The sequence below is a fragment of the Gadus macrocephalus genome, chromosome 2, assembly GCF_031168955.1.
Source record: "Gadus macrocephalus chromosome 2, ASM3116895v1".
NCBI classification, from domain to species: Eukaryota; Metazoa; Chordata; class Actinopteri; order Gadiformes; family Gadidae; genus Gadus; species Gadus macrocephalus.
Window position 1 is genome coordinate 21194199 of NC_082383.1, and position 18511 is coordinate 21212709.

At 49.3% G+C, this 18511-nt stretch overlaps 2 protein-coding genes across 2 annotated transcripts; both read left to right on the forward strand.

The window, feature by feature from the left end:
- The first annotated feature begins 227 nt into the window (after positions 1-227).
- srrm2 (serine/arginine repetitive matrix 2) lies at positions 228-10664 on the forward strand. Its single transcript, XM_060073398.1, has 14 exons — positions 228-439; positions 1342-1596; positions 2049-2144; positions 2301-2495; positions 2636-2719; positions 3352-3417; positions 3503-3538; positions 4125-4238; positions 4641-4779; positions 4886-6783; positions 7877-8614; positions 8733-8843; positions 9166-9273; positions 9986-10664. Exons 2-14 carry the CDS (start codon positions 1349-1351, stop codon positions 10026-10028), a joined length of 3876 nt encoding a protein of 1291 aa, XP_059929381.1. The 5' UTR covers positions 228-439; positions 1342-1348; the 3' UTR covers positions 10029-10664.
- A 592-nt stretch (positions 10665-11256) lies between these two features.
- On the forward strand, positions 11257-18442 carry thoc6 (THO complex 6). Its single transcript, XM_060073833.1, has 13 exons — positions 11257-11411; positions 11811-11902; positions 12039-12103; positions 12436-12539; positions 12955-12992; positions 13148-13196; positions 13472-13543; positions 13633-13735; positions 14964-15013; positions 15467-15529; positions 16090-16200; positions 16833-16961; positions 18193-18442. Exons 1-13 carry the CDS (start codon positions 11397-11399, stop codon positions 18271-18273), a joined length of 972 nt encoding a protein of 323 aa, XP_059929816.1. The 5' UTR covers positions 11257-11396; the 3' UTR covers positions 18274-18442.
- Positions 18443-18511: the final 69 nt, after the last annotated feature.

Sequence of the window (18511 nt, forward strand, 5' to 3'; positions counted from 1 at the left end):
ATTTCTGTCTCTGAAATCTAAAATAGTGAATATTCCATTTATTGTTTTTGCATGCATTGTACATTCATTATCTTCACTCTATTAATCTAATATGTTATGATTATTGACTGTAAGAGGTATTCAGCAACGTAGTCCACTGTCGTTGGACCCCATCCATGGACTTTCCTGGCCCGGTGCGCCGCCGGTCCCTCGTCTCGCGGGGGGCTGGCGGACGGAGCTCCTACGTCACGTGGTTATCTCCTCCATTGCTGGCTGGTCGGACCAAGAAGAGACGAGCTAACCTAGCGAGCTAACTGACTCGCACCGCTAGCCGTTTGTAACCCGGGACAGTCGCGTCAAGTCACCTCAAACACGGTCCTATTTTCCCTTTTGATTCGGAGGCACCACCGCTGCTGATTTGCCCCTAAAGTCGCCTTCTCCGCTCCAGGAGAAAACGCAGGTAACTCGATGAAGGAGACGTTAGCGTCGCTCCTAACTTAGAGGCTAACGTTAGCTCGCCGACGACAGCTTCTCGTCCGCCTCGGTTTAGCTAGCTAGTGGACGTTGTTGGCTAACTACAAAACAAGTTCGACCTTTCATTCGGGTCCAAGCTTCCTAGTTGTAAATAATATATCAGTGTTGGTATTCTTTATCCCCCCTTTTGTTTTAGACAATAAACACGTAAGGACAAGTGTAACGGGGATGTAGATGAGGCGGAAGGCCAGCGCTATGGCGCACGTGCTAATTTGCTACTACCTATCCCGTCATTGTGGGCTTTCTATGTCTTTATTTGTCCGGTTGTGCCAATGAGATATCAGTGTAAGGAGATTTAAATGAATGGAGCGTTTTGCCGCCCTAACAACTTCGAGCGCCACTCGCCTCCAACTTATTTATGACGATCGTTTGAATTGAACGGAGAGGCCCGAGAATTGTAGTGTCCCTGGTCACTACTAGTGGCTTAGCTGATGAAAAACAATTCGTGTTCGATCCTTGGTTTGTACTTGATGGAATTAAGACCAAAGGAGTGTGAACCACGTTATTATAGAAGGTTACAGGAGTTAATGACGAAAGGTATTCGGTTCATTCAGGGTCGTGTTTTGAGCGGGCTGTGTATACATCCCAACACCCCATTTGACATGAGTGGCCTGTATAATATACTAATTTGGACGATTTTGAATATCAATCTGTTAACATGTGTATATACGTCACGTCATTGGCGCAAAAATGCTCGCATTGTTCCTAGATTGTTTGTGTTTGGTTGGCTGCAGGGCATGGAGGCGGGATGACGTTTCTCACTTGTTGATACCCTGTACCAACGTACGTGGCGCTTGACTGACACCTGTTCCCTGTGTATCTCTTCAGTGGAGCCATGTACAATGGCATCGGCCTGACCACACCTCGGGGCAGCGGCACCAATGGCTATGTGCAGCGCAACCTCTCCAGCCTGCGGGCCAAGCGGCCGCGGGACGAGCGTGGCGGCGAGCGCGACGAGAAGGACCGCGAGAGGCTGGAGAGCCAGCTGAACCGGCAGCCCAACGCAGAGATCCTGGAGCACCAGCGCAAGAGGCAGCTGGAGGTCAAGTGTGCCGAGCTCCAGGACATGATGGAGGAGCAAGGGTAAGGGAATCAGACAAACGGAGATCAAGGGTAGCTTTGGCTGGTGGGTGTGAGTGGCAAGACCTGTACTGGTGAGGGCTTTGCCGGGGGGCGGTTGCTTGTTCTTTTGTGTTCTTCTCTACTAAATGCGTCTCAACACAGTATTTGTTTATTTATCTTGCCATTGACGCCACACCAAAAGCGCTATATTTACAATACGAGAAATGCAGAAATCTGAAAGATTGTTCATAGGTGTAACAGACTTGCCTCCACTTAGGGGTCTTCTTCCTTTCTCATCTATTTTGTGAGGAATTTGATATCTGGTGGTTCACAACTAAGTTTGTCAAATTGGTGTGAGTGTAAGATTATTCAGAGAATTGCAGCGAAATCAATTGTGACCATCGCCATACAATGGAGGGGAAATTAAAGCTTAGTTGTACACCGATTGATGTTCAATCTGTTTGGGTGACCAGGTATTCTGTGGAGGAGATCGACGAGAAGGTCAACAGCTTCCGTATGATGCTGCAGGAGAAGCAGGAGCCTGCACCAGCCACAACAGATAGGCCAGCGTAAGTCCCACATAACTACTCTAACAAAATGTTCATGTTTCACACAAGTATTGATTTGAATGGAGCCATCAAAATGTTATGTGGGCATGACCTGAAATAAATCCATTGATAGGATTAGGATTAAGCCTGTTACACCTCACTGTTTCTTCGTCTCAGGGCGACCGAGACTCACGCCCTGGCCGCGGCCAACCAGCAGAAGAATGACCGGCTGCGTGACGCGTTCGGCATCTCCAAAGACTACGTGGACGGCTCGTCCTTCCACCCGGAGCGCAAGGAGCGGGAGAAGGAGAAGAGGGACCAAGAGCGCCTTGAAAAGGAGAAGCAGCAGCAGCAACAGCAGCAGAAATATGTGTGAGTGTGTGGGTTCTGTTTAGAAAGGCGGTCAGTGTGGCCATCATTACAAACTCAGTCAAATCTCTAGGCTCAATTGTCATTACTGTCCCTGGCCTCAACCTTGATTTGCATCTTTTGTTGCCTTTGCCTTTCCTCAGGGTGATAGAAGAGTCTGAAGATTCGGATTCCCCTCCCAGGAAACAAAGCCGGAAGAAGAAAAAGAAGAACAAGAACCGCGACAGGTGAGGAGTCCTCGTGGTTTCACCACGTCCGTAGTAGGGATGGGGGGGGGGGAAATGAATCAAAGCCATGGTCCGAATCACAAACAAGTACTGGTTTGTAGGTGCTTTCTCCCCACCTACCAATGTACGCATTTTGAAGTGCAGTTTAACCTGACCATTTACAGTCTACCTGCGTTAAGCACACGCTGGAGCTCAACAACTGTATATAACTGTAGCAGAGCTAGCAGGCTACGCCTCAATCAAACCTGATCCCTACTTTGAATCTCTGCCTTGAACGGTTTTATCGGAGCGTAAATAACTTTCAAACAGAAACTGCTACTGAGACATGTGATTTTTTTCTTTTGTTTATGTTTTTGATGCAAGTCCCTAACAGGCAGTCATCATTGTAAATTTATCAAATGCGGGAGAACTCTACCTCCACTTATCATTTGTGAAGAAACTGATTTTAGATCCACCCACAATGTGCAACAGCGAAGCCACTTTTGGGACCATTTATAATTAAATATCCTGCTTTACTTGTTAACAAAAGGGCCTGTTTGCACCTCTAGCCTGTGGTGATCGTACTTTGTGAATGAACCCAAATGAGATCACTGAGCGTTGGATTCATTCCTCCTCTCTCCTGCTCTCTGCAGCTCAGAGAGTGGCTCCCCCTCTCCCCGACGAGAGAAGAAGAAATCCAAGAAGAAGAAAAAGAAGAGGTAATTCCGTCTCCACGTTGACGCTCTGGGCTTCCCGCTGTGCGCCGTGTGTAGCGTCACGCTGATGTTTGTGTTTTGTTTACAGGGAGGCCTCATCAGACGAAGAAGAGGAGAGCAACAGGTAGGCGTTGTTATTCCTATCTCCTTCCAGCATTCCCTCCATTCTTTTTAGTTGGTTTTGCGCTGACGGGCAATGCTCAGTTTATGCAATTCTTGGGAATTCTTCCTTATTATTCTTCCCAAACTTGAGCACCAAGCTCCTCCAAAAATGTTTTACCGACATACTGGCTTTTGTTAAAATAAGTAATATAAGTAAATCGCCAGAATGCTCTGCAGTAGTAAGAATTGAACCAGTTCATGTTTCACATCTTTTACTAAACACAACTTTCTGTATGCAACTCCTAGTAGTAGTATGGCCTGAATCTACCTCTACTACTGGTACTTGTACTAATACTACTACGTATTAGTATGGTTCAAACTTTATCGCTTAAGGTTAGCTATTAGTTTAGTACTATAATTGTTTGTGTATACTGATAAGATAACTCCTGGGTTCAACTTTTTGCTAGATATCTAGATGGAACAATATTGACATTATTTCTTTGGATGATATCCATCAAATTGTTTATAGTGCAAGGCAATGGCAGCGCTTCACTGAAATGTGTCCCGCAAACCATGTGAACGGCATTCGTGTTCCCCCACCCCCGCAGCTCTTCAGGAGAGAAGGCAAAGGCCGCCAAGAGGAAGCGGAAGAGTGACGCGGCCGTCTTGCCTGACGCCAAGGCCGCGCGCGCCACCAGTATCTCATCTGGCTCTGCTCGAAGGTTAGCGCTGCTTTACAAAACAATCTTCCCGACACATCCGCCTGCTTTTACTGTAAAGGTCGATCACCCACCTGGTATTAAGGTGGTATCTGATCAAAACGTGTTTTTGGGGGCAGCACCCAACGTCGGGGGGAATGTGATGTGATAAGATCGTGTTAAAACGCCAGCCAGGCCTGGCTTTAGCCGGAAGTGCATCACCCTCTGAATGTTTACACATTCAAGTTGAACAGTTTATCTTAAAGCCTGCCAGTACAGGCAAGTGGTTGTCAGAAGCAAGCCAGTCTTCATTTGCATACCTTGAAGGCCTGAAAGGAGTGGAATGATATCCCAGGGAACATGGAAATTGATGATTTCCGAATATATAGAGCTGTCAATCTAACATTTGATGGTGTCCTTCGACAGCCCATCTCCCATGCTCCCGAGGGCACGGCAACCGGACCAGCCGGGCAAAAGAGCGGACGAGGGCCGAAGGGGGCGGTCCCCGGATGTGAGGGGGCGTGGCCCCGAGGAGACCAGCCCAAAGCGCCATGGCAACAGGGGGGTAAGTCACACGGTCCAACCAAGGCTACGCCGTTACCGATGCTGACGTTAAAAGGTGCTCCGTAACGTGAGGCCGTCCTAAACCGTGTCCTGTGTCGTCCCGGCAGAAGTCTCCCGTAGCCCACAGCTCACCGGAACCACAGCGGGCCAACAAGGAGAAGAGACGGGCCAACGACAAGGTCTCCTCCAAGAGGCAGGACTCGCGCTCTCCCTCTCCGGCGCCACAGCAACAGGAGAAGCCCCGGGGCCGAGAGGTCCCGGACAGGGCCCGGCGCTCCAAGAGCCCGGAACACCGGGAACACCGGGAACACCAGGCCAGAGGGCGGGAGGTCCAGGAGAAACCCAGACGCTCCAAGAGCCCGGTGCATCGGGACAACCCGATCAGGGCGCGCCACGTTCAGGAGAGGCCCCGGCGCTCCCAGAGCCCCGCCCACCGTGACCAGGCCCGGGGCCGGGAGGGCCCGGACAAGGGCCGGCGCTCCAAGAGCCCGGAACACCGGGAGCAGGCCCGGGGCCGGGATGTTCAGGAAAAACCCAGGCGCTCCCGGAGCCGAGACGACAAGGGGCAAGGCCGGGCGGCCCCTCAGAAGAACAGACACGACTCCTCCTCATCGCCCTCGCCTCCCCCTCGCCCCGTCAAAAGCCGAGAGGCCGAGCGGGAAAAGGACGGGAAGAGGCAGGACAGAAAGGCGAGACAGGACTCGTCTTCCTCGCGCTCTCCGCCACCACAGAGGGACCGCGGGAGGCGGGACAGGAGCGCCGACCGCGAGCCCCGGAAGGAGAGGGATTCCTCGCGGGACCGGGCCTCCGGCAGGCCCAGAGGGAGGGAGAGGGACTCTTCCCCGCCTCGGGGACAGAGGAGCAACAGGGGGAGGTCCTCTCCCGCCCCGGCCCTCACCAACGGCCAGCAGAAGGGCCGAGAGGGCGAGGGCAAGGCCCAGAGGGCGAGGGACAGCGGCTCGGAGGAGAGGAGCGTGACCCGGGGCAACAAGGAGGGCGAGGAGGCGGCGGCGGCGCAGCGCGGCCGCCAGTCCGGCGCCAACGCCCGGCGGGAGCCCGCTCGGTCCCCCTCTGGCGAGAGACGCCCGGACGGACGCGGGAACGCTGCGGTCAAGGGGAGGGAAGTGCGAGTAGAGGTTAGCGGGAGGCGCGGGAAGGAGGCCCCTCCGGAGAAGAAGGAGAAGGCCGGGGCGAAGCAGAAGGCCGGGGGGAAGAGTGGCCAGGAGAGCAGCAGCAGCAGCGGGAGCAGTGACAGCGACAGCTCCTCGTCCTCCTCCTCCTCGTCCTCCTCCGGTTCATCTTCGTCCTCCTCCTCGTCTGAGGACGAGGGCAAGGCCAAGAAGGCGGCTGCCAAGGAGAAGAGCGCCTCGCCCAAGAGGGCCGCGGGCGTGGCCTCCGTCGGCGGGGCCGTTCAGCGGTATCTGGCCAACGGAGGGAAGGCCAGCCCCGCGGGCAAGGGGGACGCCCAGAGGCGGAGCCCGGAGAGAGGCGGAGGCGCCGGGGAGGAGAGGGGCCGGGAGCGGGCCCGGGGCCAGGAGCGCTACAGCCCCACCCAGATGGACAGCCCCAGCCCCCCGCCCGCGTCCCCCCCCAGGAGGGTCACCGCCCTGCCACCGCCGGCCCCCTCCCGGGCCGGAGACTCGGCCGACCGCGGCGGGGAGCGCGACAAGCCCAAGGAGAGGGACGTGGAGAAGAGGCACGGGAGGGCCGCCAGCCCCCCCGGGCGGAGGTCCCGCTCCGCGTCACCCAAGCCCCCGTCTGCGGCGGTCCCGTCGCGCCGATCGCCCTCCCCTCCTCCCCGCCGCACCCCGCCCCGCCAGTACCAGGACCCCCCCGCCCGCGGGCGCAGGCCCTCCCCGCCCCGGCGCAGCCGCAGCAGGGAGCACGGGCGGGACAGGGAGAGGGAGAGGCTGAGAGAGCGAGGCGGGCGGGAGAGGTCCAGGGAGAGGCCGGCCCAGAGGAGCCGCTCCAGGAGCGCCCGCCGACGCAGCAGCCCCCCCTACAGGTGAGGCCGGGTGTGGGCATAGAGGGACCTCATCAGTCTCGGACCCTTATCAAGTCTTACGCCCTTATCAAGTCTTGCGCTGTTCTAAAGAGACCCAAAAATGTGGCGGGATTCGCCCACAACCGTTGCATTCCGCCACTTTGTTGTCGAAGCTCTGATGGAATGTTCTGATAAGGGCTTCCTTGAACCGGTCCCTCACCAATGTGGGGGATTTAGGTACTTGGAATTGCGTCCAAAATGCCAGAAAAACTATAACCACCACATCTAGACTTTGGCAGTAAACACTCTATACCTTCCAGACATTTCCTAAAAGCTGGTGTTGCTGGTGATAGAAGTTCTTGTATCTTGCATGACATTGTGTAGCCTCCATTCCTCCAATGCTGTGTCTTAAATGCAATTTGCCAACAATTCTTGATCCTCTTAGTCAGAGTAAGTTAAACCTGTTTAACACGGTCGATGTGCGTTACACTAACACTGGCCACGCTGTTCAAATCCATTGCGGACATTTTGAAACCTGAGACATACCCGGGCAGGGTACTTTGTAATCCAACTCTTCTGTAGAAATATTGACCAAACGATGGGTCTCTAGAGAGGAGGGCTGCTGCCTGACTGTCTCCTGGCCAGGTATACATTGCTAGACACCCGAGACTCCCAGGGTTGAGTCTTTAGTTCCCAGTGTCAGATTGCTGTAATTCAGAAGGGGAATATCCAATATATTTCTAACTTAAAAATAGACATACGTTATGACTACATCAACTTTATGTGAGGTTGTTTCAAAACTCCAGCACAGAAGTAGTATGCTGCTATAAATCTCACCCTTAGTTTTAATGTCCCGGGGGAACTCGGACTAATCGTTTGATTCGAATTCAAACAAACCTATTTCAGTCTAAACAACAAGGAAACGGCAAAGAATGGCTTTATTTTTTTACTTTATTGTGGACTATTTAATTACTTATCCTGCATCAAAACAAATAATAAGAAAGAAGTTGATTAGTGACGGAGGTGAACGCCGTACCGTCTGTATTTCTAGATGGCGTGACACTGCCCACCACTCATCAGTCCTCCATGTTCCTCCTCCTCCCTGAACCCTCAGATCCAGACGTTCCCCCTCCCCACACCGACGGAGGAACAGCCGCTCCCACTCCCGAGAACGGCCCAGGGAACGGCCGCGGGAGAAGGAGCGCGGCGAGCGGGAGCGCGAGAAGGAGCGGGAGCGCGAGAAGGAGCGGGAGCGCGAGAAGGAGGCGACGCGGGAGAAGGAGCGGGAGCGGAGCCGGCAGCGGGACGCCGAGCGAGCGCGGGAGCGCAAGGAGCGCCCGCCGCCCAAGGAGGAGGCGCCACCGGCCCGCCGCTCCGCCTCCTCGTCCTCCTCCTCCTCTTCGTCGTCCTCCTCCTCCTCCAGCGCGTCGTCCCCCTCCCCCCAGCGGCAGAAGAAGGACGCCACCGTCGCCGTCGCCGCCGAGAAGCCCGCCGCCGCCAAGGAGCGGGAGCCCCGAGAGGCGAGCAGGAAGGCTGCCTCCCCCGCCCCCGTCCACCCGGCCAAAGAGCCCCCCTCCTCCTCCTCCTCCTCCGCCTCCAGCCGCGTGCCCCCCCCAGAGGCCAGAGGGGGCCGTGAGAGGAGCCCCGTGCCGCGGCAGGTCAGCCCCGCCCGGGCCGCACAGCCCCCGGCGCCGCGGCCCGAGGGCGCCGTGAACGGGAGGGCGGCCGCGCCCGACAAAAAGGGAAAGAAGAGCGCGAGCTCCGGCTCGTCCTCGTCCTCGTCGTCCTCCTCGTCTTCCTCGTCTTCGTCCTCTTCGGACAGCTCTGACTCAGAGGCGGAGCAGGGGAAAGGGTGAGGAGGACATCTTGATGCATCTGGGTTCATCTTTCTCTTTTGTCTGGGTTGTCCTGCTGAGAGTGTCTTGAGTGTAACCCGGTGACCTAAACCTCCCTCTCCTCCTCGCCAACAGAAAGCCAGCTGCTGCTGCTGCTGCTGCTGCTGCTGCTGCTGCTGCTGCTGCTGCTGCTCCTTCCTCTTCATCTTCCTCTTCAGAAAGCGAGAAGGAAAACAAGAAAAAGAGGTAAGAAGAGCTCGACTTGATAGTTGATAGTTAGAAATGTTAATGGGATAAACTTTCTAGGGATGTCGATCCTTCTTTATGTGTTTAAATATATATATAGTCGTATGGACTTTTGTGGTGCCTTGATGGGGGTTGAAGAGGGGGGGAAACGGATAACCACAGGTATGACCACAGGTGGGAATCGGGCATTTTCGCTACGTTGTTAGCGCTGTGGCAAGTCGGGGCCCCCAGAGGTGGGCTGGATATCTGTCCCTGATCCGTGGTGCCTCTTAAGCCTGGTCCAGTCCTTGATGGTCTGTGTGTCTGTCCGTTGCCTCCTCAGCCCGGCCAGACCAGCACGGGTTCCCCAGGACTCCCTGAGGGACTCGCGCTCTCTCAGCTACTCTCCGCCCAGGAACCGCAGAGCTGCACATTCCCCGCCCACTCGCAAGTGCGTAGCCAATCAGCCGCTGAACGCGTGTGTCCCTGAGGACGTGAAATGTGTATTCAGTTGATTGCGGTCCCTATCGACCGGCTGCCACCCACATCCACACTACTTTAAGACCTTTAATGGCGCGTTTCCACCAGAGGGTTCGGTTCGCAAAGGTGCGGCACGGATCGCATTTCCACCGCCAAAAGTGGGCGTGAGCCGTACTGTTTTTACTTTATTTAGTGTTTTTATTGAGCAGGCTACACTGTGTCGCGCTGCTATGATGTCACGATGTTTACGTAGCCGCCGCGGCGATCGACATCCGGCCTACAATATGGGTACTTAGTCGGCGGTGGAAACGCGACCCGGGAACTGAGCTGGGCTATAGCGCCCCCTCACTACCGGACCGAGGATGTTAGTCTAACAGTAGACGGACAGTTCTGAAATGCTTCATGAACAAACTTTATTAGTGATGTTTATTTTCTTACTAATTTGGCTGTGAAACCGCTTCTGACGGCCCTGTATCTCTGATGCCAGTTTATACACATTAAAACGAAAGGAATGGGGTATAGGTAAGGGTTCTCTCGGTCGGGGTACAGGTGGAAGATAAATATATCGATTTGTTAGATATCTCGTCTCACTGATCCCAATGAAGGCACGCTGTATTGATCCGAGTAGACGATGGCGTCGGTGATGGATCCATACTGACGCTTTCCTCTCTCCCTTCCCCCAGGAGCGGCAGCAGTCGCTCTCCGAGCAGCCGGCAAAGAAGATGAGTCGTCCCCCCGCCCCCCCCCCCCCCCCCTGGTGGTCTGAATGGGACCGCGTTACGGACTCGATAACTCAGATTAGTCGCAGAGCCACGGATGCGAGAAGGGGCCGTACCCGGCCGTGCCCTGAGGCACGGCGGTTGCGTCTGATTTTGTGATTTTCTGTGACCCAGAAGGTTGGCTTTTTTTTTTTCCCCCTTCTTTTCTTTGTTTTTTTTAACCGGCAAGGCTTTTATGATCTAAAGGAAGAATCGGTTGCAAGGTGCAGTCTTGGAATTTAGCGGGGTTACTGGAGAATTTACTTCATCTCAGACATATAAAACACACACACACAGACAGACACGCACACATTCACAGACGCACACAGACATGCAGACAAACACGCGGACACACAAACACAAAGACACAAACACTTTATATAATGAAAACGGTAACTCATGACGGAATGATCCCCTGGCTTTCCATCTGTTCTTGTACTGTATCCGTCAGTTGCATTGTTCTAAATGTAGATATGAGCTGTCTGTGTTTTGGTTAATATCGATGAGCAGAAATGCTGTTTCTATGTAATGTGATTATGAAACTGCCCCACGTGGTTTCTTTGTGAAAATGAATCATGATAATAAAAAGCAGTTGTACATTTTAGATGTGTTTGTTTTCCTTCTTATTTAAGTCAGCTTTAACGGTTGTGGGAAACTCGCACAACAAATTTGACACCATTTCTGTCAACTCGTATTGTAAACTTACTGTATGAATGAAAAAACATGGAGTTTAACTTTACAATTCCTATGTAATGAGAGAGAGGTGATCATAGGGATTTCCATTCATGGATTGCCACTTTGCCAGCAATAAGATTAGCAAGTTACAGCAGGACTGTTCGAATAATAAATAGTATAGTCAGTCAAATTAAAATAGAAATGTGAAAACTAACCATTTTTTTGGAAAATCGATCTTATTGTGATCGACTTGCTCAATGGGCTCGAGTGGCAGTTTTACCCACTTTAATAAAATATATCTTGTCTATGAAGTATTTGCCAAGTGGGAAATTGGCAATGTAATAACGCTTTAATAAAAATATCTGTAGAATAGGATCGATTTAAAGCCGTGGTAGTCTCTGTTCTCCTCCCCTTATGCTAATGTGCACTAACTTCTTTAATAGGTCCATGCAGAGCCATAGAGAGACCTATCACTGCCTCCTGGTCCATGGCACTAACGCATCGGAGTCAAAACTTCATGTCCCAGAATCCTCAGAGCGTGCGTGACGTCAGAAATAGGCGCCGCAAATACAAAGCTTTTTCCCTCGCTCATTTATGTCTGAACCCTTTTCGATATACTTAATTTCATAATAAGGAACCGCTTTTGAACCTCTAGGACGTCATGGGTTTGATCGAGGTAATTGTTGGGTTAAAGAAGAAGCTATAGCCGATCTAAGCTTTGCTCGTGTCTGGACGGCGGACTGCATTGTATTAAAAGTAGATTCGGTGTCTGCGAGATGCATTTGTTGTGCAGAGTTTAATCCTGATTTGTATACCTTTATAAAATATGTAATTCATTGCTTTGAGGGGTGTGAAAAATGTGTTTACACACAAGATGTGTAGAAACTGCCGGTCCAATATTGATGCATCATGTGTATAGATTAAGATTGTTATGCATGCCTAATAATAATTATGGCAATTGCACTATAATTATTGTAATAATGACCCAAAGGATTGTGTGTCTGGCTACCACATGCACGTTAAGTGTCGCTGAAACCTAAATACACTCTCACACATTGATGCCTCTGTCTTCCAGCTGCTCCACATGTCTGTCTTCTCCCAGAGCTTCTCTCCTTGTGGTAAATTCTTGGCCGCTGGTAATAACTATGGGGAGATAGCACTTTTCAGGTGAGAGAAAAGAAAGTGTCCTCAAATAACGGATCTGATGCATGTTTACGTGGTCATGCTGCTTTAGGAAATATGACATAGAGTCAAGGGGTGTGAGATCATTCCTTAACCATCTTTGAATGCCACCTCTTTGCAGTCTCTCCGCAGCCCTGGGGCCAGATGCGAACGAGCTGAGCCAGAAACCCATTCTAACGTTTACAGGTGGGTAGATTCCTCCCAACGTTCGGAGTAGTGTTGACTTTATCTTGTCTCGGGAGACAGATCCGCTTCCTCAAAAATATTGTCTTCATTTGGCCTCATTCTGTTTACTATTCAACAAATGTATATTTATTGTCATGATGCATTCATTAAATTGTAGCTTTCTGGGTGTATGTGCGATTGCATATTCTGTAGCCGTCAGCAGTCAAAGTCCTCTTATTCATAGACAAAGAATATGAAACGAAAATATGCAATTTACCTCCAAGGGGGTAAATTGATAAACCAGTCATTCAACATCTCCTTCTTCCCGCTCCTCCTCCTTTTCTTTCCTCCAGCTCACGAGGGGCCGGTGTTCTCCCTCCTCTCCACTGACTCTCACCTCCTGAGTGCTGGAAATGGAGAGATAAGCGCATGGAGTTGGGCGGAGCTTATAAAGAAGGTACTTCTTTTCAGCATCCGTTTTTCAGAGAGAAAAACTCTGCAGATTGGTGAAGTTCACAAATACATCTGTACATGCCACATCGGCTTGCAAAGATTAATGCATGAAGCTATTCATATCCAGAATGATTAAATTGTAGACAAGTCTATTGTAGACAAATGTACTTATTGTAAGTCGCTTTGGATAAAAGTGAATTCTAAATGTAAATATAAAAGCACTTTTTATTTATATTAATATTTAAAGTAAGAATATGAAGTAAGAATTTTGTCAATGAGTTCATTGATTTATTCTTTGCCTTATTTATTTGGTGCAGGACAGGTGCATGTTTGTTAAGTACGCACAGGTGCATGTTTTTTAAGTACGTCCACACAATCTAATGGGGCTTGACTTTCTTTGTGTGGCTCATTTTCTCCAGAATGTGAAAGCTGCATGGACACGGAGACCTAATTACAAGTGAGAAGTGTGTGTGTGTGTGTGTGTGTGTGTGTGTGTGTGTGTGTGTGCGTGTGTCGTGCACATATTCGTTTCTGTTGAGCACAATGTGTGTGTGGGCCTTTAAGGTATGCAGCCTACAATCAGTGTCTTTGTGCTCTTCCCCCATCCCTCAGATCAAGCCTAGAGATCCCAGAGATTAATGCCATGGCGCTTAACCCTGCAGTGAGTCAAACACGCACGCATGCATGCACACAATGCGTGTCCGAAGCTGTTACTAGTTTGTTTACAGAATGTTGTCTAATTCCTAAAATAAGCACTTCTTAGTCCAGAAAGTAAAAGTCCTCCGTAAGCTTTTCATCAACCATGTGGGCCTTTTATAATCAGCCCAACCTAGAGATTGAACTCTGCCGCTCTGATCTCTGTGTAGAGCTCTGGGGGGATAGCACCAGCGACGGCATTGGGTTCTCTCTCTCACTCTTCCTCCTCATCCGTCCTAGGACAACAGCTTAGCAGTGGGAGGTGGGGACAACAACGTCCACATCATGGATCTGGAGAACGGCGCCTTTAAGGTCACACACACACACCGTCTTCTACGATTGCCCCCCGGCGACCCTCGTCGAGAGCCTCAGAGTGACACTTGCCCCTCTCTGTCCCCTAGTCGGTGCTGCAGGGCCACACGGACTACATCCACTGTCTGAGCGTGAGGGAGAGGGCCTCCGAGGTGCTCTCTGGGGGGGAGGACGGGGCTGTGAGGATCTGGGGTGAGTGATGGAGGCCGGCCCCGTTCAGGTGTTTTTTTATCTATAGCACATTATACAAATACCGCGCGATTGACGTCCTCTTTTGTCTATAACCCGTGGCGGTGCTTGTCGTGGCTTGTTGTTAAACAGCCGGGGAATAACGTGTGTTTTTGGGTTGATGCTTAAGGGCTGTGTAGAAAACAGCCAGAGGCCGAAGGTCAATAGCAATAACGGGTTCTTCACACGGTGTTAATCGAACTCCATGCACACCTCACTACAACCGGCCTGAATTTGAGATTAGAAGTAAATCCGATTGTTGTTCTTAAAGTCGTAGAACCTGCCGCTTATCCCGATACGATCTGGCCAACTGCTAAATGGCGACATTTGTACTTGTGTCATACATGTCAAAATGAACCACGTGTGTTCTCCCTGAATACAATTCCAGTCAGAGCTGTCTCTTGATTTTACGGCTGTCTAGTTCCATGTTTGAAAACACTTATTATTATTATGACTTATGGTCTAGTTGTGGTTTACTCGGGGTAAAGTGTCATCTTTAGGTAGGAAACAGCTTCCTCATGGGCCTGAATTGTGGTTGTAATAATATATGTCGTCACTGACATTTTGTAGCCTGGTCCTACCAGACTCTCGTGCTTCATTTAGTTTGCAAAGAGAGTCTGGACCCACTCAATTGACTAACGTTAACTCACTTGAAGGCGGGTGTCTGTTGAAGTTTAAAACTATTGGATCTGCCCAGTGCCAGTCTGGATGTGCTATAACCAATCGCTAACGTTTGGCCGGGGATCACGTTGCGGGCAGGCTGTAAACAAACCAAACACCGTGCGTGAAGATGTCCGTTCACGAGAGCTGACTTTAACTTCATTGTTCTCAGCCACTCCCTCTGTTCGCTGATTGGATGCACAAAATTTGGACGGAGTAAACCCACTAACATACAGCAGACCCAGACATAGTACTGAAGGGAAATTAATATTGAGCGAAAGCGCTTAGGCGGGCGTAGCCAGGCTAGACATTTTGGTCAGAAAAATAGGAATTGACTCATAGATTGTGATGTGTAACAAAAAAAAAAAAGCTCAAATCAACTGAAACTAACGAAGCGATGGTAGTGACTATCTTACAAAGATGTATATTGTATTTTATATGTATATTATATTCAGTTCCTTTGGCTATGTTTATACATATCGATACTTAAAAGCATTGACTTTGTTTCTATTATGGTCTTGTATCACTTTAGACACAAGGACTAGCCAGTGTGTGCACTGTGTTGAAGTTTACAAATATGAGGTAAGAAACATATTTACCAGACTATCTCATAATATAAGGCTAACTTTGTGACAGACAATCATAAGTGAGACCACTTCAGGACCCACTTATGATTGTCGGGTTGTTGAATACATGTATGAAGATCTTGCCAGTCGATATGCTCACAATCACCTATCTCAAAGGGTCCCTATGTTCCAACCAGGTAGGAGTGTGACTCTCCATTACAAACCTACCCAGTGAACTGTAGCAACTGGTACGCCTATCGATCCATCGTACATCTCGGTGGACCCTCCTACTTGCGATGTCACCAAAATAACAGGGCAGGGCGGATTTCGAAACAGCTTGTAATGGCTTACACACTCGCACCCGGTTGGTAGAATGGGGGCCCCTATAAATATAACCTAATTACACTGTGACCCCAAATACCAAATCCCCACTTCTCCTTCTCGCTTTTTTGTTTGGATGGAATCGTAGACCTGTGCCCGCCCCCAGCACGGCAAGTGGATCAGCTGCCTAACCACGGACTCTGATTGGATGGTAAGCAGCGGGCGGCGACAAGTTGTCCAATCACAAGGACACCTGACTTGTTGACTCACTATTTGACTGATCGATCAACAGTTTGATTTGCTAAATCGGCAGTAAGGTGCACCATCTAAATGTTGTCCCGATAGGTTGATATGTAGTGTTGCGTGGACGACAGGACAGATTCTGCAAGTGTTGGTGTTCTGTATCACATCCTGCCTTTTACTAATTTCACTTCTCCATTGTGGTTCCAAGAAACGGCTTCTTGAATCACCCCATGCCTTTTGCACATCACACTATATGTTCTGGTTTCAAAGCATAGTATTCTTATTGACATGTCTATAACTAAAATATCTTTATTAAAAAAGAGACCAAAAGTGATGCGTGTTATTGTTCAATTGACGTTTATTATCAACCATCTTTTTTAATATGTTGCATTGGAAAAAAAGGCCTCATAATCCTGTCTATACTGTGTCTCACTCTTCAGTCCGGTCAAGCTCCTTTTATTCAGTAATATATTCAAAATGGCTGCTCTAGTCACGAGTGTTGTGCCTCTCCGACCCCTCTGACCACAGCTGTGCGGTGGGGGTCCCTCCTTGTCCCTGTGGCACCTCCGCTCCATGTCCCCCACCTCCGTCTTCCCGCTGTCTGGCTGCCAGCGGCAAGCCACCTTCTACCAGGACATGGTGAGCTGCGTGTGTGCGTGTGCGTGTGTGTGTGTGTGTGTGTGTGTGTGTGTGTGTGTGTGTGTGTGTGTGTGTGTGTGTGTGTGTGTGTGTGTGTGTGTGTGTGTGTGTGTGTGTGTGTGTGTGTGTGTGTGTGTGTGTGTGTTTGCCACCATCATTAGAATTCACACCGCGTGGTGCTTGTGTGGCACTGCTCTCCTTTGAATGCGAGCGGTTGTCAGGGAGGATGTGTGGACGGATGGCACACATCCGTCCACACATGATGGAGACTCATGAATTGGTATTCCTGTGGACCTGGAGTTTCCTTTTGTTTTTTATCATACGTTACTTAGTTTAATGTAATAATTACTTTCTTTGGTGTGAGTGTTAATAACATACTACTTTATTTAGATGGCAGAGTAGCAAGAACAGGTGGCAGAAGTAGAGTAAAGTGAGATAAAAATGTAATCTACTGAAAATATGTCAACAAGCAGTCTTAAAAGTCTTAAAAAATCATCTTGCAGACTTTTTATTTGATGATTATTTTTGGACTGTGTATCTCCTATTTGTCGTATCATTTGTCGGATGAAAAGAGATACACAGGCGGTTTGTGTTCGGTGACGGTTTAACTAGCCGATGCTCCCCTCGTTCAGATCCTGACGGTGGGCGAGGGCCAGTGCGTCTCCCACTGCCTGATGGGCGGCGAGGTCAAGGCCCAGATCCCCTGCACGCCTCACTCCATCAACACGCTGGCCATCAACACCAACAGCACCGAGCACAGGGTGAGCCTTCTGATGCAGCACGTAGAGCCTTTTATAAGCCACGTCCTGGTCCAGCCAATCGGACACACCGACCCAAATCCACTGGGATCCTCCGCGTTGAAAATGGCGCTAAAATCATACAATAGAATATAATAGAATATCTTTATTGTCATTGTGACGCAAAGTACAACGAAATTAAGTGCAGTCCGTGTTCAGTGCAAAAACATCACATTGAGGTAGTACATATAAATAATTAAATAAATAAAAACTATAATCAACTAAGTAACACTAAAAAACACATAAGACACACCCACACAAACATTCACCTTTATAAATGTGCCTACACAAATGTGATACACAACACAACTATTTTCTGGTAGCAACATTTAGTGAGGTTATGGCTGTTGGATAAAAACTGTTTTGTAGTCGGTTTGTTCTCGTTTTCATTGACCTGTATCTCCTGCCTGATGGCAGTAGTTCGAACAGTTTGTGACCGGGGTGTGATGTGTCCTGCAGGACGGATTTGGCCTTTTTAATAGCAGACATTTACATTACTTAGCAGACGCTTTTATCCAAAGCGACAGGAGCAGTTATGTTCATTACAAGCCGTTAGAAAAATCTGTCTTTTCCGTTGGTTTGGTGATACCACAAGTGGGAGTGTCCGTCTAGATTTATGCTGGATAGATTTTGCAACATTTTTTACAGTCCACTGGGTAGGCTGGTAGACTGATCCAGCATACATCTAGGTGGATACTCACGCAAAACACAGGAAAGGGCAGCAGTTCAAACGGCTTGTAAAAAATAATATAGAAAGAATTGCAATATAATAAAAATTGCATATCGCAGGTAAAGAATTTATATAAATAGCTTTCATGACAAACTGTATTTCATGGGGTTCCGGAAACAACAAAAGGGGAAACGGATGGAAAAGACTGTGAGAAATGTACAACAGCATGATGAAAAGACCACAGACTGTCCACACTGCTTACATTCTGGGTGATTGTGAACCATTTCATGATCCTTGGAGGGTGCTGTGTTTTCAGGAAATGGTGATGAGCAAAAAACACAAGTGCCTGCCCTATATTGTAGTAACAGCCTAGTACTCTATTTGGTTCTGTGTGGTTTTAATCTATGACTGTAGTTGCTACGTTTAAGTGTGGATTTGTAGTATTCCTTTCAACTTGATCTATCATTCTTTCCTCATATGTTATCAATATAAATATAATTACTATGTATTTATGTGATTTTTCAGGTCCTGACAGTGGGAGGCAGCAGTGACCATATAGACGTTTTCACCAACCTATCCTACAAAGCATTCTCTCTGCGATTCTAAACAGCCGAATCACACACCCTGATTCCATCATGCTCAGGAAAATCAGGGATATCCTTAATCTCATGTTGTGGTCGTGCACAAAGACCTTTTCTGTTCTTGCTTTTGTGTTTCCACTTTTCATTGACATGCATTTTTAATGGAAATAAAGTATATTTTCTAAACATTGTAACATGTACTCTGTCTTGAATGCTGTTACGCTATAGAGAAGGAGAAAGTTAAATCTTTTGTATTTGGTAGT